Source organism: Seriola aureovittata, chromosome 20 (genome assembly GCF_021018895.1).
Source record: "Seriola aureovittata isolate HTS-2021-v1 ecotype China chromosome 20, ASM2101889v1, whole genome shotgun sequence".
Classification (NCBI taxonomy): domain Eukaryota; kingdom Metazoa; phylum Chordata; class Actinopteri; order Carangiformes; family Carangidae; genus Seriola; species Seriola aureovittata.
Window position 1 is genome coordinate 20,763,765 of NC_079383.1, and position 13,765 is coordinate 20,777,529.

Below are 13,765 nucleotides of genomic sequence, written 5' to 3' on the forward strand. Positions count from 1 at the left end.
TCTGTGCTTGAAAACATAATACAGCGCTACAAGGACAATTTAGCAATGTCACATTCCACCTTAATAAACTACTAACAGTCTGTCTCCTCGCCGCAATAATTCAAGACATAAATCCTCACACAAAGAATACTAAGTACATCGGGAAAATATTATTAGTAATATCCACTTTATTTGCCATTTCCAAATACCTCACAAAAAATGAATTGAAATGTAAGCTTCACCTCTTGCATTCACAAACAGATAGGCTACATTAGTGGTTATGTTTAAAATAAGTAAACATGAAGGTAACATTTAACTGATGGCATACATACAACCATCCAATCAAAGACATGGATATCTATTTTATTTATTTCAAGGGTATTTATATAAAAGGCAAAACAAGTTATTTGAATACCCAATAGGACAATTTGCTCATAGCTTTCACACAAACATCTGTTTTAGTATCCAGCTGAAAATATTTGGACCATCGAGTCTATTAAACTATTCATGAGGACAAAGAGAGAATGATTATGAATTATGTTTGCTCCTGGAAAAGCACTGAAACATGAATGAGACTGTGTTAAGCCAATGTTTGAGTAAGCAAGCACTACAGTGGTCAATGTAAGTATAGTAGCTTCTGCGATCCTCAACAATGTAAAACACAGAGCACTTGATTAATGCAGTGGCCGTAAGCTAAGGAAGGTGTGCCATAACAAGACTGTGATTCTTGCGCTGCATGTCCGTTTTTGTGCCTGTCACTTTAATTTTCAGGGGCGTTTCAATCACGGTGCGCTGGAGGTTAGCCCTTAGAATATATTAAACCAGACTACTTTCCAAACATTCTGATGCCATGGGTTCCTAATATTTTGCCTTAAAATCGGGTCGTATATCCAGTCTCACCCTCCCATTTTTTTAAAACTCAAACTCTCTCTACTGTGTGCTTTTCAGTAAACATTTAATCCCACAGACATTCTTAAGCATTACTATCTTTCTGTACAATCAACACACAAAATACACGACAAACAAAGCCTGTAATCGAAAGACATGGATTCTAACGTGTTTATCTATTAGCTCAGGAAATCAATGAGACATTCTTCTTCACGCTTGACAACTTTTGGATGATTGTTGGATTTTTTTAAGCTGTGGTCAGATCTCTTAACCGCATTCAAGTTCAAGTGCTTCTACTTCACCAAGTCTTATTAAAAGTAGTTTGAGCACAGTGACAATGTTTTGAACCTTTTCCAAAGTTTCTCGTCCTCTTTGCAAATACACCAATTACTTTTGCATAGACTCCATTGTTGGGCATTCTACTGGTCGCTGGACTCCTTTAATGTAAATGGTGAGCTGTTGCTGTTGGCAATGCAGACACACACGCAGACACACATACATACACATACACACACACATTCACTCTTATGTTAATAACCGAAAACTGGATCAGTGTGAAACGTGGAAAACATTTTGAAAAACAAATAAAATAAGTTATTTTAAATAAGTTAAAAGTGGTGGATAAAGAAAGATGGGCTCAGTCATAAAGGGAAACTAAGAGGGGCAGATTTCATGGTGTGTTTTGGTCGATGCAATTTAGCTGTTAATCATGTGCTGCATTCTCATTTTGCCAATTCTTACACTGCATTAATCTTCACTTTCTTTGTGAAATGATTCAACTACAAGAGCAAGACTAAAGGAACATGTCAGGTATTTCATTAATATGCCACCACAGCATTGTAACATTAGGTAGGCTTGAACAAAATGTAACAAAAAGGTAAACAAAGTAGAATGTCAGTGACCTCTAAACTCTGCACATCATTGGCAGCCGAAGATTACAGGCAAACAGGATGAGCGTGTGGGGGATTATTCACATTCACAACGGACAGAGAGGCAACAGTGATGCACTGTACATGAATTACCAAAGCCCTCGTAACCTTGCATTTTCTTCCCTAAGCCATTTCGAATATAATCCTTTCACTTCCCCTGACGCACTTTCAACCTCAGCCTCCGTCAGTTTCACAAAGATAGTTTTTTGCACCAACAACACGGTGCTTTACTTCTGATGCTCGCCACGGTAAGATGTCGTTCACTTCAATTAAAAAGTGGGCACTTGTTTGTACTAGCTAGCGTATTTCTTTGGTGACTGAGAGCAACTTTTTTTTTTTTTTGGATAGGTACCACTTTACGTCTATCAAGCCTGCATTCATTTTTGACATTTTCTACCTTAAAATTATTCTAGCCATTAATTTATTCCCACTTTAGTTCCAATTTGTACAAGAGTACATTTAAATTATAAAAAAAAAAAGAAAAAAGAGGGGGATTTAAAGTCTGAGCCAGGAAAAGTAAAAACTGGCAAAATAAATCTTTACATGTCTGGAAGCAAATCATTTCATCACCATGTGTTAAAGACGGCATGTAAAGGATGTAGTGTTTATGGAATCGCCTTTTATCAGAGCACCAGGGATTCCGTCATCGCAAAATAAAAAGGCAATGGAAGTCATTAGCCGAGTGAGGTAAAACTTCTGAAATGTTAGAATTGAAAAAAGTTCAAGTGTTGTAAAATCCCTCACAGGTTTAAGGGTAATGATCGATGTTGTTTTGTGCATTTTGAGAAGACTCAACAAAGTGACTGGAAGGGGAAAGAAAATTAGTGCCCTTAGCTTACGCTGGTTGATATGATAGAGGAGAAGAAAACAAAAGAAAGAAAGTTTGACTTTACACATACAAAACAAAAAAGTGTTGATAACCATACCACGTAGTAAAATTGAGGTGTAAAACAACAAAGAGGAATGGCATCAAATTTCAGCTCAGGCTTAGTTTAACGCAATGAACCTTCAATTAAAATGCTTCCGAGATTCACCAGTGCAATGTACATCTCCTTGGTGGCACTTGATGAATTCTGGGTTGACACTACACTGCTGAGTCTGTTCATTTACATTTCCTACCAAAGACCGTGGACTAATTATATGAAGTGGGGCTTTCCAGTATTGAGCTCCAGTTATATTCCCCCCCACCATTTAAACCTTGGCTCTGACACTTTCATTTTATCTTTTCTTCTGAACTTGCACTGCACAGTTGTCTGAATATATTATACACATCAAACTTTACAATGAAAGGTTTTTGTAACATTTCATGGCTTAGCCTCTTGTCAAGCTTAGGCCTAAATTAAAACACCATCCATTTATTACACTCTGCAATGTGGCCAGAGTAAGAGAGAGAGAGTACATAAGTTATTTGGAGTGTCAGCACATAAAAAGTTAGAGCTATAAATGGTGTATGGAGTGCCACCTTACTACTCCCTGACACACGGTCAGATGTCCTGTTAGCCAGGAACAGAAAGTCATGGTCAGGTGTGGGCACAAAATAAATGCAAAAGTCTGAGAAATGTATATGTACATAAGCAGATATCCTGCTCTCTGTTACCACTATAAAATACAGCATCTCTCTCTAATTCTCTTGGCCAGACTTTTACTTTTCTTCTTCCCGTTCTTCTCTTTGCTGTCCTCCATTTTCCTTGCCCGGATCTCTCTCATCAGGTCAAAGAACACCTGTTAAAAAAAACAAACAAACAAACAAACAAACAAACAAAAACAAACAAAAAAAAAAAAAAACAAGGGCTCACATTTCTCTGATAAAGATCAAATAAGTTAACTCAACCATTACCAAGTGGAAGATTGTGAGACTAACCTTGTCAACATTGGCACGGGTTTTGGCAGAAGTCTCCACATAGCACACGCCCCACTGCTCGGCGCGAGCCTTCGCCTCGTCTGCGCTAACCTGCCGTCGGTCGTCCAGGTCGGACTTGTTACCAACCAAGAGAAAGGGCACGTTCTCATCCTCCTTCACTCGCAGAATCTGCTCTCTGCAAAAACAGGAAATGCCATTCAGCCACAAATTATGCAAGTAAAAATACTGACTCACAGCATTGTGCCCATCACAGATCAAAAAGTCCAAATTACAGGTCTTTTAACCATGTTCCAAAATGTCAAAAAAAAAGCCAAGCATTTTAATGTAGAGAAATATCAAAAACAATCAAATGTATTTAAGTCTAATGGATGACAAATTTGGCATTAAAATCAAAGCATGCCACTGCACCTGAAGTCTACTGTTGCAGCAAACGATTCCAGTTCTGTGATGGAGAATACACAGAGGAAACCCTCGCCGCTGCGGAAGTAGTTATCCCGAATGGCTGCATAGTCCTCTTGTCCAGCTGTGTCAAGGATGTCAATCTGTACCTCCTCTCCGTCCAGCACCACTTTCTTCCTGTAACTGTCTGCTTTGGTTGGCTCATAGTCTTCGACAAACTAGGTGGGGGGAAAATAAAAAGATTTATGAGACCTTTTTTTCACCTCAAAAAAAAATTGTAGTGTAGTGGATTGTAACTGGACAGCTGAGGTGCAAGTTACTCACCTCATCATACATGAACTGGAGAGTGAGGGCCGATTTCCCCACTCCTCCACTGCCCACCATAATCACTTTATGAAGGGCTAGAGAATTCTGCCCCTTTGGCTTAGCAGCTGCCATGGCTCTGTGTGCTGAGAGATCAGAGTGCGAAAGGGAGAAAGTTCAAGGTGGAGGGAAGGATTGTGAAACGAAGAGGGTAAAAAAAAAAAAAAAAAAAAAAAAAAAAAAAATCAGTCCAAACTGCAGCTGCAACAATGAGCTGAAAGATAATTCCTGGGGAGACAGAAAAAGGAAGAGAGAGAAAACAATCGTAAGATGTTTCATCATCACTTCTGGGGCTCTAGATTCCATTTCAGCAGTTAGATTGCAGAGCCATCACTGTGTCTCATGGCAATAAATCCCTCCACAATAAAAATTCAACCAGTAGAAACAGCCATTACACTAAAAATGTAGTGCATGGGGATTATTGTCTGTCCCTTGTCAAGACTACAGCAGACACAGAAGGATAATGACACATGATTGATGTATCAGAAAACTGCTTTATAAATCAGCATTTGTCATTATCAATCCTTCGCTGTAGCCATGTTCCTTAATGTGATAGCAGTGAACACTGTCCTTCTACTTCATATTTAATTGGCAACAAAAAAAGTCACAGAAATAATTTCATTGCTGAAAAAGGGTAACACTCATCGCAGCATGTGCAGATTGAATACACCGACATTAACATTAATTCTTCCTTTAAAATATCTGCATGAATGTGAAATTTGTGGAGAGAAAAACTGTCTGCCAGAAAAGTACATTCAAGATCAATATATATGTATATATAAAAAATACAAAATCAGAAGTCATCTTGTGAATGCAATCTGTGGGAAAACACTGCTTTTGGCATCATTTGAGAAAACCTAGTAAGATTAATGACATGCAGATAAGCAAGCATAAATACTAGAAATTCCACTAACCCTAAAGGAACTTGTGAAAGCCATATGGCAAAGAAATAAAACTTTGAAAAGAAAAAAGAAAAAAAAAAGAGCTCCTGGGTAAGAACTGGCAGTATTTTCTAAATTCTGACAGGAGTGGTTAAGATCTGACATGCCACAGCGATTTAGTGATCGGTTTCCCATACTGGACTATCCAAGAAGACTATGGAAATGACATGAGGCCAACACAGACTTCTGAGGATCAGGGATAAATATGGGAATACAGCCAATAGGTCATTATACAAATTAACCAAAAAGGTCTGCACACTGAAAGTCAATATTAGGATTTAGTACAGAAGACAACGTCCTTTTACTTTAACCATTTAAACACCCACAGTATGGCAATAAATCTCCTGACAAATGACTTTAAGGATATATTAACCTACGTGCAACTTTATAATCAATATAAAGTGAGTGAAAACAGCAACTCAAGGCTTTTAGGTCCAGAAGAAACGTTTGTAATGAAACTATTTCTAAACAAAGTTGCTTGTGCAAGACAGTTAAAGATATACAATGACAATAGCCGGTATTTAAGTTACAATTGCAGCCACAATATTAAGTGTAATGTCATGATACACGCTTAGCAAATCTATCAGCGGATCATTATTTGGCGACTAACGGCTAAATAACGCTAATAACACGGGCACGTCAAGAAAATAATAAGATGGGGTGAAAATATTAGCTGAGAAAGTGACAATTTTATTATCATAATAACAAATACTGATAAATAACAAGTGTACAATACTCTAATAATCAGGTTAACTTATTAGCAAGTTAGCTGCTGACATGCCAGATTGACTACAGTGGGCGATGTGGCTAACAAGCTAACTAACCTACCAAGCAGGTTCACCTGACCGTCTGCTAGCCGGTAATTACCACCTGCGGAAGTTCAAAATGAAGGCAGCGGCTAAAACGACACATTAAAAAAAAAAAAAATCAACACAAATTCATTAAAACAAGATACCCAGCAACAGATGTTCGGGTCGACGCTTTTCAAAACTCAGCAGCTCTCCCTCCTCGCTAGCGAGCTAAGGTGGCCAGCTACACAGGGAAAAGGCTAGCAGGCGGCTAACGAGCAGCTAATCACAACTAAAATGATGCGACGCGGAAAAACGGACCAAACGCGACCAGCGGCGACCGTTAACAACAACAACGGCATCCGTGTGCACAACATCACCTACCGGTAGATTTAACAGTGTTCACCTTGGCACGGCGTTTGGTGAAGGCTGAATTATGGTGGCAAAATGCAAAAAGGCTCAGCTAGCTACTTGTTAGCTCATGGCTAGCTCCGTAGCTAACTCCAGAGGGTTGGCTGGCTGGTAGCTGTTAGCAAGCAGACTGACTGCACGTCCTGTGGGCTTGGCTCCGTCTGACAACGCCCGCCCGCCTGGGAGAACCAGATAAACACTCATTTTTTACTTTTTCTTTGAATGTAACACCAATTTTCCTATTACCCATCACAAACATGTTGCCAACATTTCCTAGATACCGTATCATTTCTGACTCATATTTATTTTTCCGCGTGGTTGAACATTGCGTTAAATATAATACAGATTAAGGGCAGTGGTTGCCAGATAATTGATTAATTGGCTAATCCGCAGTTAAATGTCGTCACGTTTGCTCAGGAGGAGACTCTTTGTCAAGCCAGAAACACTGAAATACACTTTCACGTGCCAGGTAATGTTGGTTTAAAGTGTTTTACTGCAAAATGAACATGACTGACTGCAAACACAACATTTACTGTTTATCTTTAATTCAAAAAATTGTACTTTAAAGATTCCCCACATGGCTTATACAAATCTAAAGGTGTGGATGCTGTAGTTTCATTTTTCTTTTCCTTCAGAGATGAAAGCAAAGTCCATAATTTCTGACCTGCACCTGAAGTTTGCAGAGAGGACCTGGAAAGACACTTTTCAGCTTGTCAGGAGATGCATGGTGAGACAAATTATAGTAATTTCACTACGTTTGGTCAACTTCTGGCATGCTTTATTTTCATCTCATCTTTGACTCATTGGTTCATTTTACCCCCCCCCCCCCCCCCCCCTTATGCAAACGATGGAGATCACCTAAAATTCTTATCAGCAGGGTTATTTGAGACTATCCCCTTATTTGTGTCTTGTGGAGAAAAGCGATGGCTTCTCTATAACATGATGATGCGCTGTGAATCAGGAACTGGTGTGGTGATGCACTGAGAATGAGATCATGTATCCTGGAACACTCGAGTCTTTGTTGTGTGATCAGCAGTCTGTGCATCGACGGTTATCACGTCTTTAGTTGGATTCACTACTTATTAACCACATGGCACAGTGTGTGTAGTCAGCCTGAGCCTTTTGGAACAAAACAAAGTTGCTTTACTGGTTTTTCTCTCATTTTAATTAGTCTTCTTTATGGCCTTGGCTTGGTTAGGCTTCCTGTTTTGGCAAGACATTTACTATCTGTTGGTTTCAGTCATTTGCATTTGCAATATCTTTACACAGATCTACCATTATGCTCCACTGGTTTGAATATGCTCCACTTGTAGATGTGTATTATTTAGCTGTGGGTTTAGGGATCCGAACATGCAAAGCTTTATAGATTCCAATGTGTTTTACACCCAACAGAAAGTTTGCAAAGTGCTCTAAAGCTGCGCTATACGCTGGGGCGTTTGAGGAGAGGGTGGGTTAGTTTTCTTTAGATTTGTCATGGGTGGAGTAGCAGGGTACATAATACTTCTGGATTAATACAAAGTGGAGCTTGGCAGTGGTCAGTCTCTGGAGTCTAGTAAAGAAACTTGATTACTTGGTGGTCTGAAGGGATGTGTGGTCCAAAAGGATAAGGCAGCTGGGGTTAGTCATACAGCTTCCTGCCAGCACTGATGTTAAAAAGGAGTCTTGTAGAACCAGTCTCAGGGCAAAGCACAGTGTATTTGGACAGGAGCCAGGCTCTTAACCCATCCCAAAATGCAAAGCATCCAAATGTCAACACTTGTCTTTGCCACGGTGTCATGCAATTTGCATGTTACATGGTGGGATGGGCCGACAGGACCAAAGAGTGTTTTCATGAGCATGACATTGCCACACAACTGGTTCATTGTTGTGTTTTTTTTTTTTTTCTTCTCTTTGTCTTCTTTCATAGGAGAAATCCAGAGATGAATCCAAACCCTGTGAGCCACTGGTTCGATCCCTAGAAAGGCTCCAGGAAGAGTTCAATGGTAAATAAATAAACAATATACTGGTGATTCTGTAGGTAATTCAGTACATGTATTCGACTTTACCTGTGAATAAGTCGTGCTGCATGTGTTTCAGTGTCCTCTATGAATACCATGAGGTCTCGTCTGGAAATGATTGCCAAACAACAAGGGTAAATAGTCGACCTATCAGTGAAGCAATAAAAAATAACGTTTCTCCTGTCACCTGTCGTTCTGCTGATACACTGTGGTGACACCCATTTTCTCCCATGTTCCCGTTTTCTGTCTAGAATGGGCTTCCACGTCACTGAGGCCACATGCTACCTCACAGCCGACTTATTCTACCTGGAGGTGGTGTTGGAGCCGCACGGTGGGGTGGAGGAGGTGAAGGTGGCCCCACAGGGAGGAGCCCCTGTTGTAAGTGCCGTCTCCAGTGAGCCACTCACAGCACCCCCCTTTTTTACTGTGTGTGTGTGTGTGTGTGTGTTAATAAAATGAAATTGTTTTGCAGTCCAGCGAGTCCCTTCTGCAGCTGCTGAGGTAAGAAGAAGCGCGATGGTAAATTTAGACTCTGACATTTCACTTGTAGCCACCAGTGCTGAACTAGAGATGAAGATGACAGAAGCGATTTTAAATGATCAACCTAAAGATGAATTATTTCGGCTCACTCGCTGATTGTCTCCGGTCATCCACACAGGTTAAAGAAGTTCGCAGACTTCTCCATGAGCTTGGCGGCCCTCTTCACCCAGTACAACATGCCTGGAGACAAGTAGCCACTCCTCCTAACAACCTTTTTATCTTGCATTTATCTTTGGGCCACTTGTCGTCACATATCTATTTCTTTCTATTCCCCCCCCCCCCCCCCCCCCTGCCCCCAGTGAAATCAAATTAAAACTGTTTACATCTCTACAATACCTCTGGAAGGATTTGCAGCAAATATCTCAATTGCCAAGGTGAGCAACAAGAAACACAAATGCCTAAAATCTTGTTGTGAGTATTAGAGCTCAGGCGATTAGTCGATAACGATTTGTCGACTTAATCAATTGTTTCAGTCGTTTTTCGAGCATAAGACTCTGAATATTTCCTGGCTTCAGCTTCTCAACCATGAGGCACTTTTTTTTCTTTCAGTCATTAGTTGCAAATTGCAGTAATTAAAGTTGTTCTGCTTTCAGGGCACCAAAGGACGGTGACCCCCAGATAGACATGATTAACAACGGACGTATCGGAAGCCTAATAGCCGGAAAAGAAGGTAGAGAAGCAAAAATATCAGTTATCGACATAAACATTTTCTCTAATTATTTCAGTTTTTAAAGTGACCAAAGTTTCTCATTCCAGATTGCCCCCTGACTATCCGGTTCTTTATCGCCCCCACTGATGTAAAGAAAACAGAGTCACGTAAGACGCCACAACACACCAGGGAAACAAATACAGTCTGGGCTCGGTGGTAAACTAAAGTCGTTTACTCGTAGACCTGTTGATTTTCCCTCTGAACGCAGCGTTTGAAGCCTCGGAAAGGCCGTTACAAATTTTAACATTTTCCTGAAAAGCTCTTGTTTGTGAAGAAACAACAGATATGAAGGCAGGTGTCCAGGCAGCCCAGGTGACTGTTGGCGTCAGCGATGTTCCTCACAAGCTCCAGATGGCATCTGTGATCCCGCAGCCTCAACAGCTGGATCCCCGGGGGTAACGTGTTATTGTTTAATCTCTCTCTCATCGGGATAGCATTTAGTTTTACATCCCACAGTGAATGCGGATGTCGGTGCCAGTGGTATTAATATGGTGAAATTGTGTCCTGTGGCAGTTTTCCTGTGTTCCTGCCGCCCAACGAGGTGCCAAACGAGACGCTGCCCGCCTGCTTTCTCCTCAAACTGCAGCCAGCTGTACCAGTGATTCTGTCTTTTGTCAACAAGCTGAGCCAAATTACAGGTGAGGTAACTGTTCACGGGAAATATTACATAACATGCACACTTTTCCTTTTCACGCCTGCTGTAAAGATGATGCTTAAAAAGAACATATCTTTATTTATTTATTTATTTATTTATTTATTTATTTATTTATTTATTTTAGAAGAAGAAGGCGCTTTATCACACACTCACCTGGCCTTTATCTGTGATATTTCACAGATGTGACCATACCAGATGATGACCTGCAGTGGGCACCCTTACCCAAGCTTCTGATGAGAGGTTCACAGAGTGCAAACAGCCATGGGGAGACATCAGATGAACAGGATACTATTTTTACAGTGGTATGTATGTATGTATGTTGGTGTTGAGCTCAAAACACAACACAATTTGATTCAAGCTAAGTTATTATACAAAACGTAGGTGTAATAATGACACATTTTTCTCTCCAGCCTCTTCCTGGTGGCGTGATGCACAGTTATATTCTCCCCGGAGCTGCATGGCAGGCGCCCGCACAGAGGGGGACTGTGATGGACAGTGTTCCCTTCACCCGCCCCGCACATGTCCCGGCTATACTGGACCTGCTGCGCCATCAGTGTGTCATTAACACCCTGCTGAGGAGCTGCGTCTCGTCTCAGTGTGCCGGTCCAGGTGGGGGGGTGGGGGGGGGTTCACACTGCAGGAATCACCAAGCAGAGACGGCCGTCCCTGCAAAGTTGTGCAATGTCTCATTGATGAGTCTCGTTATCAGGTTCGGTTTGTGACCTGCACTTCGAAGTCCTCCCGGAGTCGGACACCAGCTTCTCTGTGACCTTCCACCAACCCAACACCGACTCCCTCGCTGTGTGTGAGCATTTACCACCAAATGCACCAAACGAGAAGTTAAAGTGTCAATATAGTTGTGTGAGAGCCTCCGATTTATTTATTTTATTTTTTTGTCATTTTTCAAACCAAAAAGCAAAACATTCTCTGGTTCCAGTTTCATCAGATAGGAATGTGGGAAATTATAATGAGCATTTTCAGTTTTTTAATTTCTTTTAATCCATATTTTGTTAGTAATTCAAGGCCGGACTAAATGGCAAATATGACATAAACAATGTTTTGTCTTAATGGTGCGATTCTGTCCACAGTGCTGGTGAACGTATCGGATTCTCATCAGATTACCTGCAGCTTGTTCGGAGCAGGAGGATGTGATCCGTCCATGGGTGAATACATCTCCACTGTAATGAAGAGGTAGGTAACTTTCCCTCCTCGCTCCACAGCTCAGTGAGGATGCATATGTATAATTGATGGCTCTGGGGCCTCCCTTCTCAGCTGGATCAATACTGCAGCAACTGCAGCAAGTTTTAAAATGAAGTGATTTCAGAGTGATGTCTGAAGAGATCAATAGTTTTGAAAGATGTAACTTTAACCTAATTGAACTGTGTGAACACTGTGCCATCTTTCCCTTCCAGTCTTAATTGGATCTCTCTGCTGTGTGTGTGTGTTTATGACTCAGGTGCATGTCCGTTCCTGTGACCCTGAGGACATTATACAGTAAGCTCGAGGAAATCACCTGTGCCCCACTTTCTCCCCCTGCACGCCCGGCCGCCACAGAGGCCGAAAACGAGCGCTCGCCTCCCTCGAGTACCGCGGTGACCGACGCTCGCAGCGCCTCGACCGAGTTGTCCCAGGCGGCAGCCGTGCCAGAGGACGGCTTCGGCGTTTCCGGCTCTGCGTGCTATGCCATGTCTGTCGCCGATTCTGAGCTTCCTCCTGAAATAAATACAAGTCCTGCTGTCAACCCTTACCCATTCACTGCTGTGGGTGTGTTTTCACATTGAATGGTCAACTGTCGGAGGTAATCTAAACCAGAAACTGGTTTTAAAACTTGCGTTTGTTCCTCTTTTCTTCTTCTTTTTTTTAGAATTGAATAAATGTTTTGGTAAAGAAGCTGTTTTTCCTTCACACATCAAATCAGGAAACAAGCCTCTATTTTATTTTGTTTTATTCTGAAGATGCTGTGATATCCCTTATTGTCTGATCTCCTGCAGAACGTTCAAGTGCTTCTTTACTATGCATTCCAGTGTGGCAGAGATTGCTGGCTGTAAAGGTTTGAGGTTTGGCATTTGACCTCTCTCCGACAGCCAAGAGCCCATTTGATTGGTGCCGTGCGAGCCAATCAGACATTGTTAAAGTACACAATGCATTCTTGATAGCTCATAATAATAATAATAATAATAAAGTAGCCATCAACGCACTTCATTTTAGAAATAATAAAAAAAGTAGCTCTGCTGGATGCTTGAACAACATGAAGGATGTGGCTCGATTGTGTCGGCCTGATCAACATAATTAGTCTAGCAGCGTTTAAGCACTCTTAGTCACTTTTTCCTTTTGAGAGAGAAAATAAAGTTTTGCACAATGAATAAATGACATTTGGTGTGAAAGTGTGGGAGTCGAATACCTCTGTGGAATGGAAATTCCACGGTAACAAATCTCCTGATTACCGCCGAGCACCCTGCGCACACAATTCTGCTTTTCCTGGGTGCCAGCCAAGACGGGTCTTACCGCTATAGCACAAATATGACTAGTAGTCTGTATACTAGCAAATATTCTGCCCTCTGAGAGGCAAAAATGTGCCCACGTAAACCTCCGTCATGCACCTTCATTATAGAATAAACAGCCCTATTTACCCTCCGTGTTGGGCCGCCTGCAGCTCCATTGGCTGGGTGCATTTAGAAAAGAATTTAACATGTATTTGGAATATTGAGTCGACTGTCAACAGCTGACAACTGGTTGTGACCGGTGTTTACTTCTTTGGTATCCAATGACCTGTATGACTGTTAATTATAGAAACACCCCCAACATGTGTGGTTGAACCATTCCCTCCTGTCAACAGGCCTTTATGCTCAGAATATATGAGAGCTTATGTGTTCCTCAGTTCTGATCGGTGGGGAATGAATCTGGTCAAATACACATGGGATGACTTCACATTTAAAATATAATAAAGGGAAATAACTGATTGGGATTATGACTGCTTCTGACTGCTATGTACTTTCTATTTTTTTTTTTATTTTAAAAAGAGCCATGTGTCGTCATGTGTTGTGTTTCCACCACTGTCTCTGAGGCGCAGTCTCGGGCCTTTTCTTTTTTGCCTTATCTTTTTATAAAACGTCCACATCTCCCTCCGTGGTCTGCGGTCTCTTTAAATCCAGATCCAGTGGAGGAGAGCTGCGCGTCCTCACAAACTTTGTCTGGCCGCTGTGATTGCCCGCACTCTGCCTGATAAACAGCTGCTTACCATTTAGGGCACTTCTCAAAGTTTCTCCCCCCCCCCCAACAAAAAAAAACCTCCTCGAACTAGGACT

General features: G+C 41.4%; 2 protein-coding genes across 5 annotated transcripts; one reads left to right on the forward strand and one right to left on the reverse strand.

The window, feature by feature from the left end:
• Positions 1 to 147: 147 nt before the first annotated feature.
• Positions 148 to 6,686, reverse strand: ralaa (v-ral simian leukemia viral oncogene homolog Aa (ras related)). Of its 4 annotated transcripts, none has more exons than XM_056363809.1 (5): positions 6,555 to 6,686; positions 4,381 to 4,647; positions 4,066 to 4,274; positions 3,658 to 3,832; positions 148 to 3,518 (listed from the first exon to the last, which is right to left on the reverse strand). In XM_056363809.1, the coding sequence occupies exons 2-5, from the start codon at positions 4,492 to 4,494 to the stop codon at positions 3,396 to 3,398; spliced, it is 621 nt and encodes a 206-aa protein (XP_056219784.1). In that variant the 5' UTR covers positions 4,495 to 4,647; positions 6,555 to 6,686; the 3' UTR covers positions 148 to 3,395. The 4 variants fall into 4 exon arrangements, with proteins under 4 accessions (XP_056219784.1, XP_056219785.1, XP_056219782.1 ...); XM_056363810.1 differs by having other exon boundaries at positions 4,381 to 4,505; positions 6,555 to 6,683; XM_056363807.1 differs by having other exon boundaries at positions 6,533 to 6,678.
• A 159-nt stretch (positions 6,687 to 6,845) lies between these two features.
• On the forward strand, positions 6,846 to 13,694 carry zgc:111976 (uncharacterized protein LOC553663 homolog). Its single transcript, XM_056363803.1, has 17 exons — positions 6,846 to 7,028; positions 7,195 to 7,286; positions 8,466 to 8,541; positions 8,636 to 8,690; positions 8,808 to 8,934; positions 9,029 to 9,057; positions 9,215 to 9,286; positions 9,396 to 9,470; positions 9,690 to 9,766; positions 9,853 to 9,912; positions 10,080 to 10,200; positions 10,319 to 10,443; positions 10,641 to 10,762; positions 10,871 to 11,069; positions 11,170 to 11,265; positions 11,549 to 11,651; positions 11,917 to 13,694. Exons 2-17 carry the CDS (start codon positions 7,197 to 7,199, stop codon positions 12,239 to 12,241), a joined length of 1,752 nt encoding a protein of 583 aa, XP_056219778.1. The 5' UTR covers positions 6,846 to 7,028; positions 7,195 to 7,196; the 3' UTR covers positions 12,242 to 13,694.
• The last annotated feature ends 71 nt before the right edge of the window (positions 13,695 to 13,765 follow it).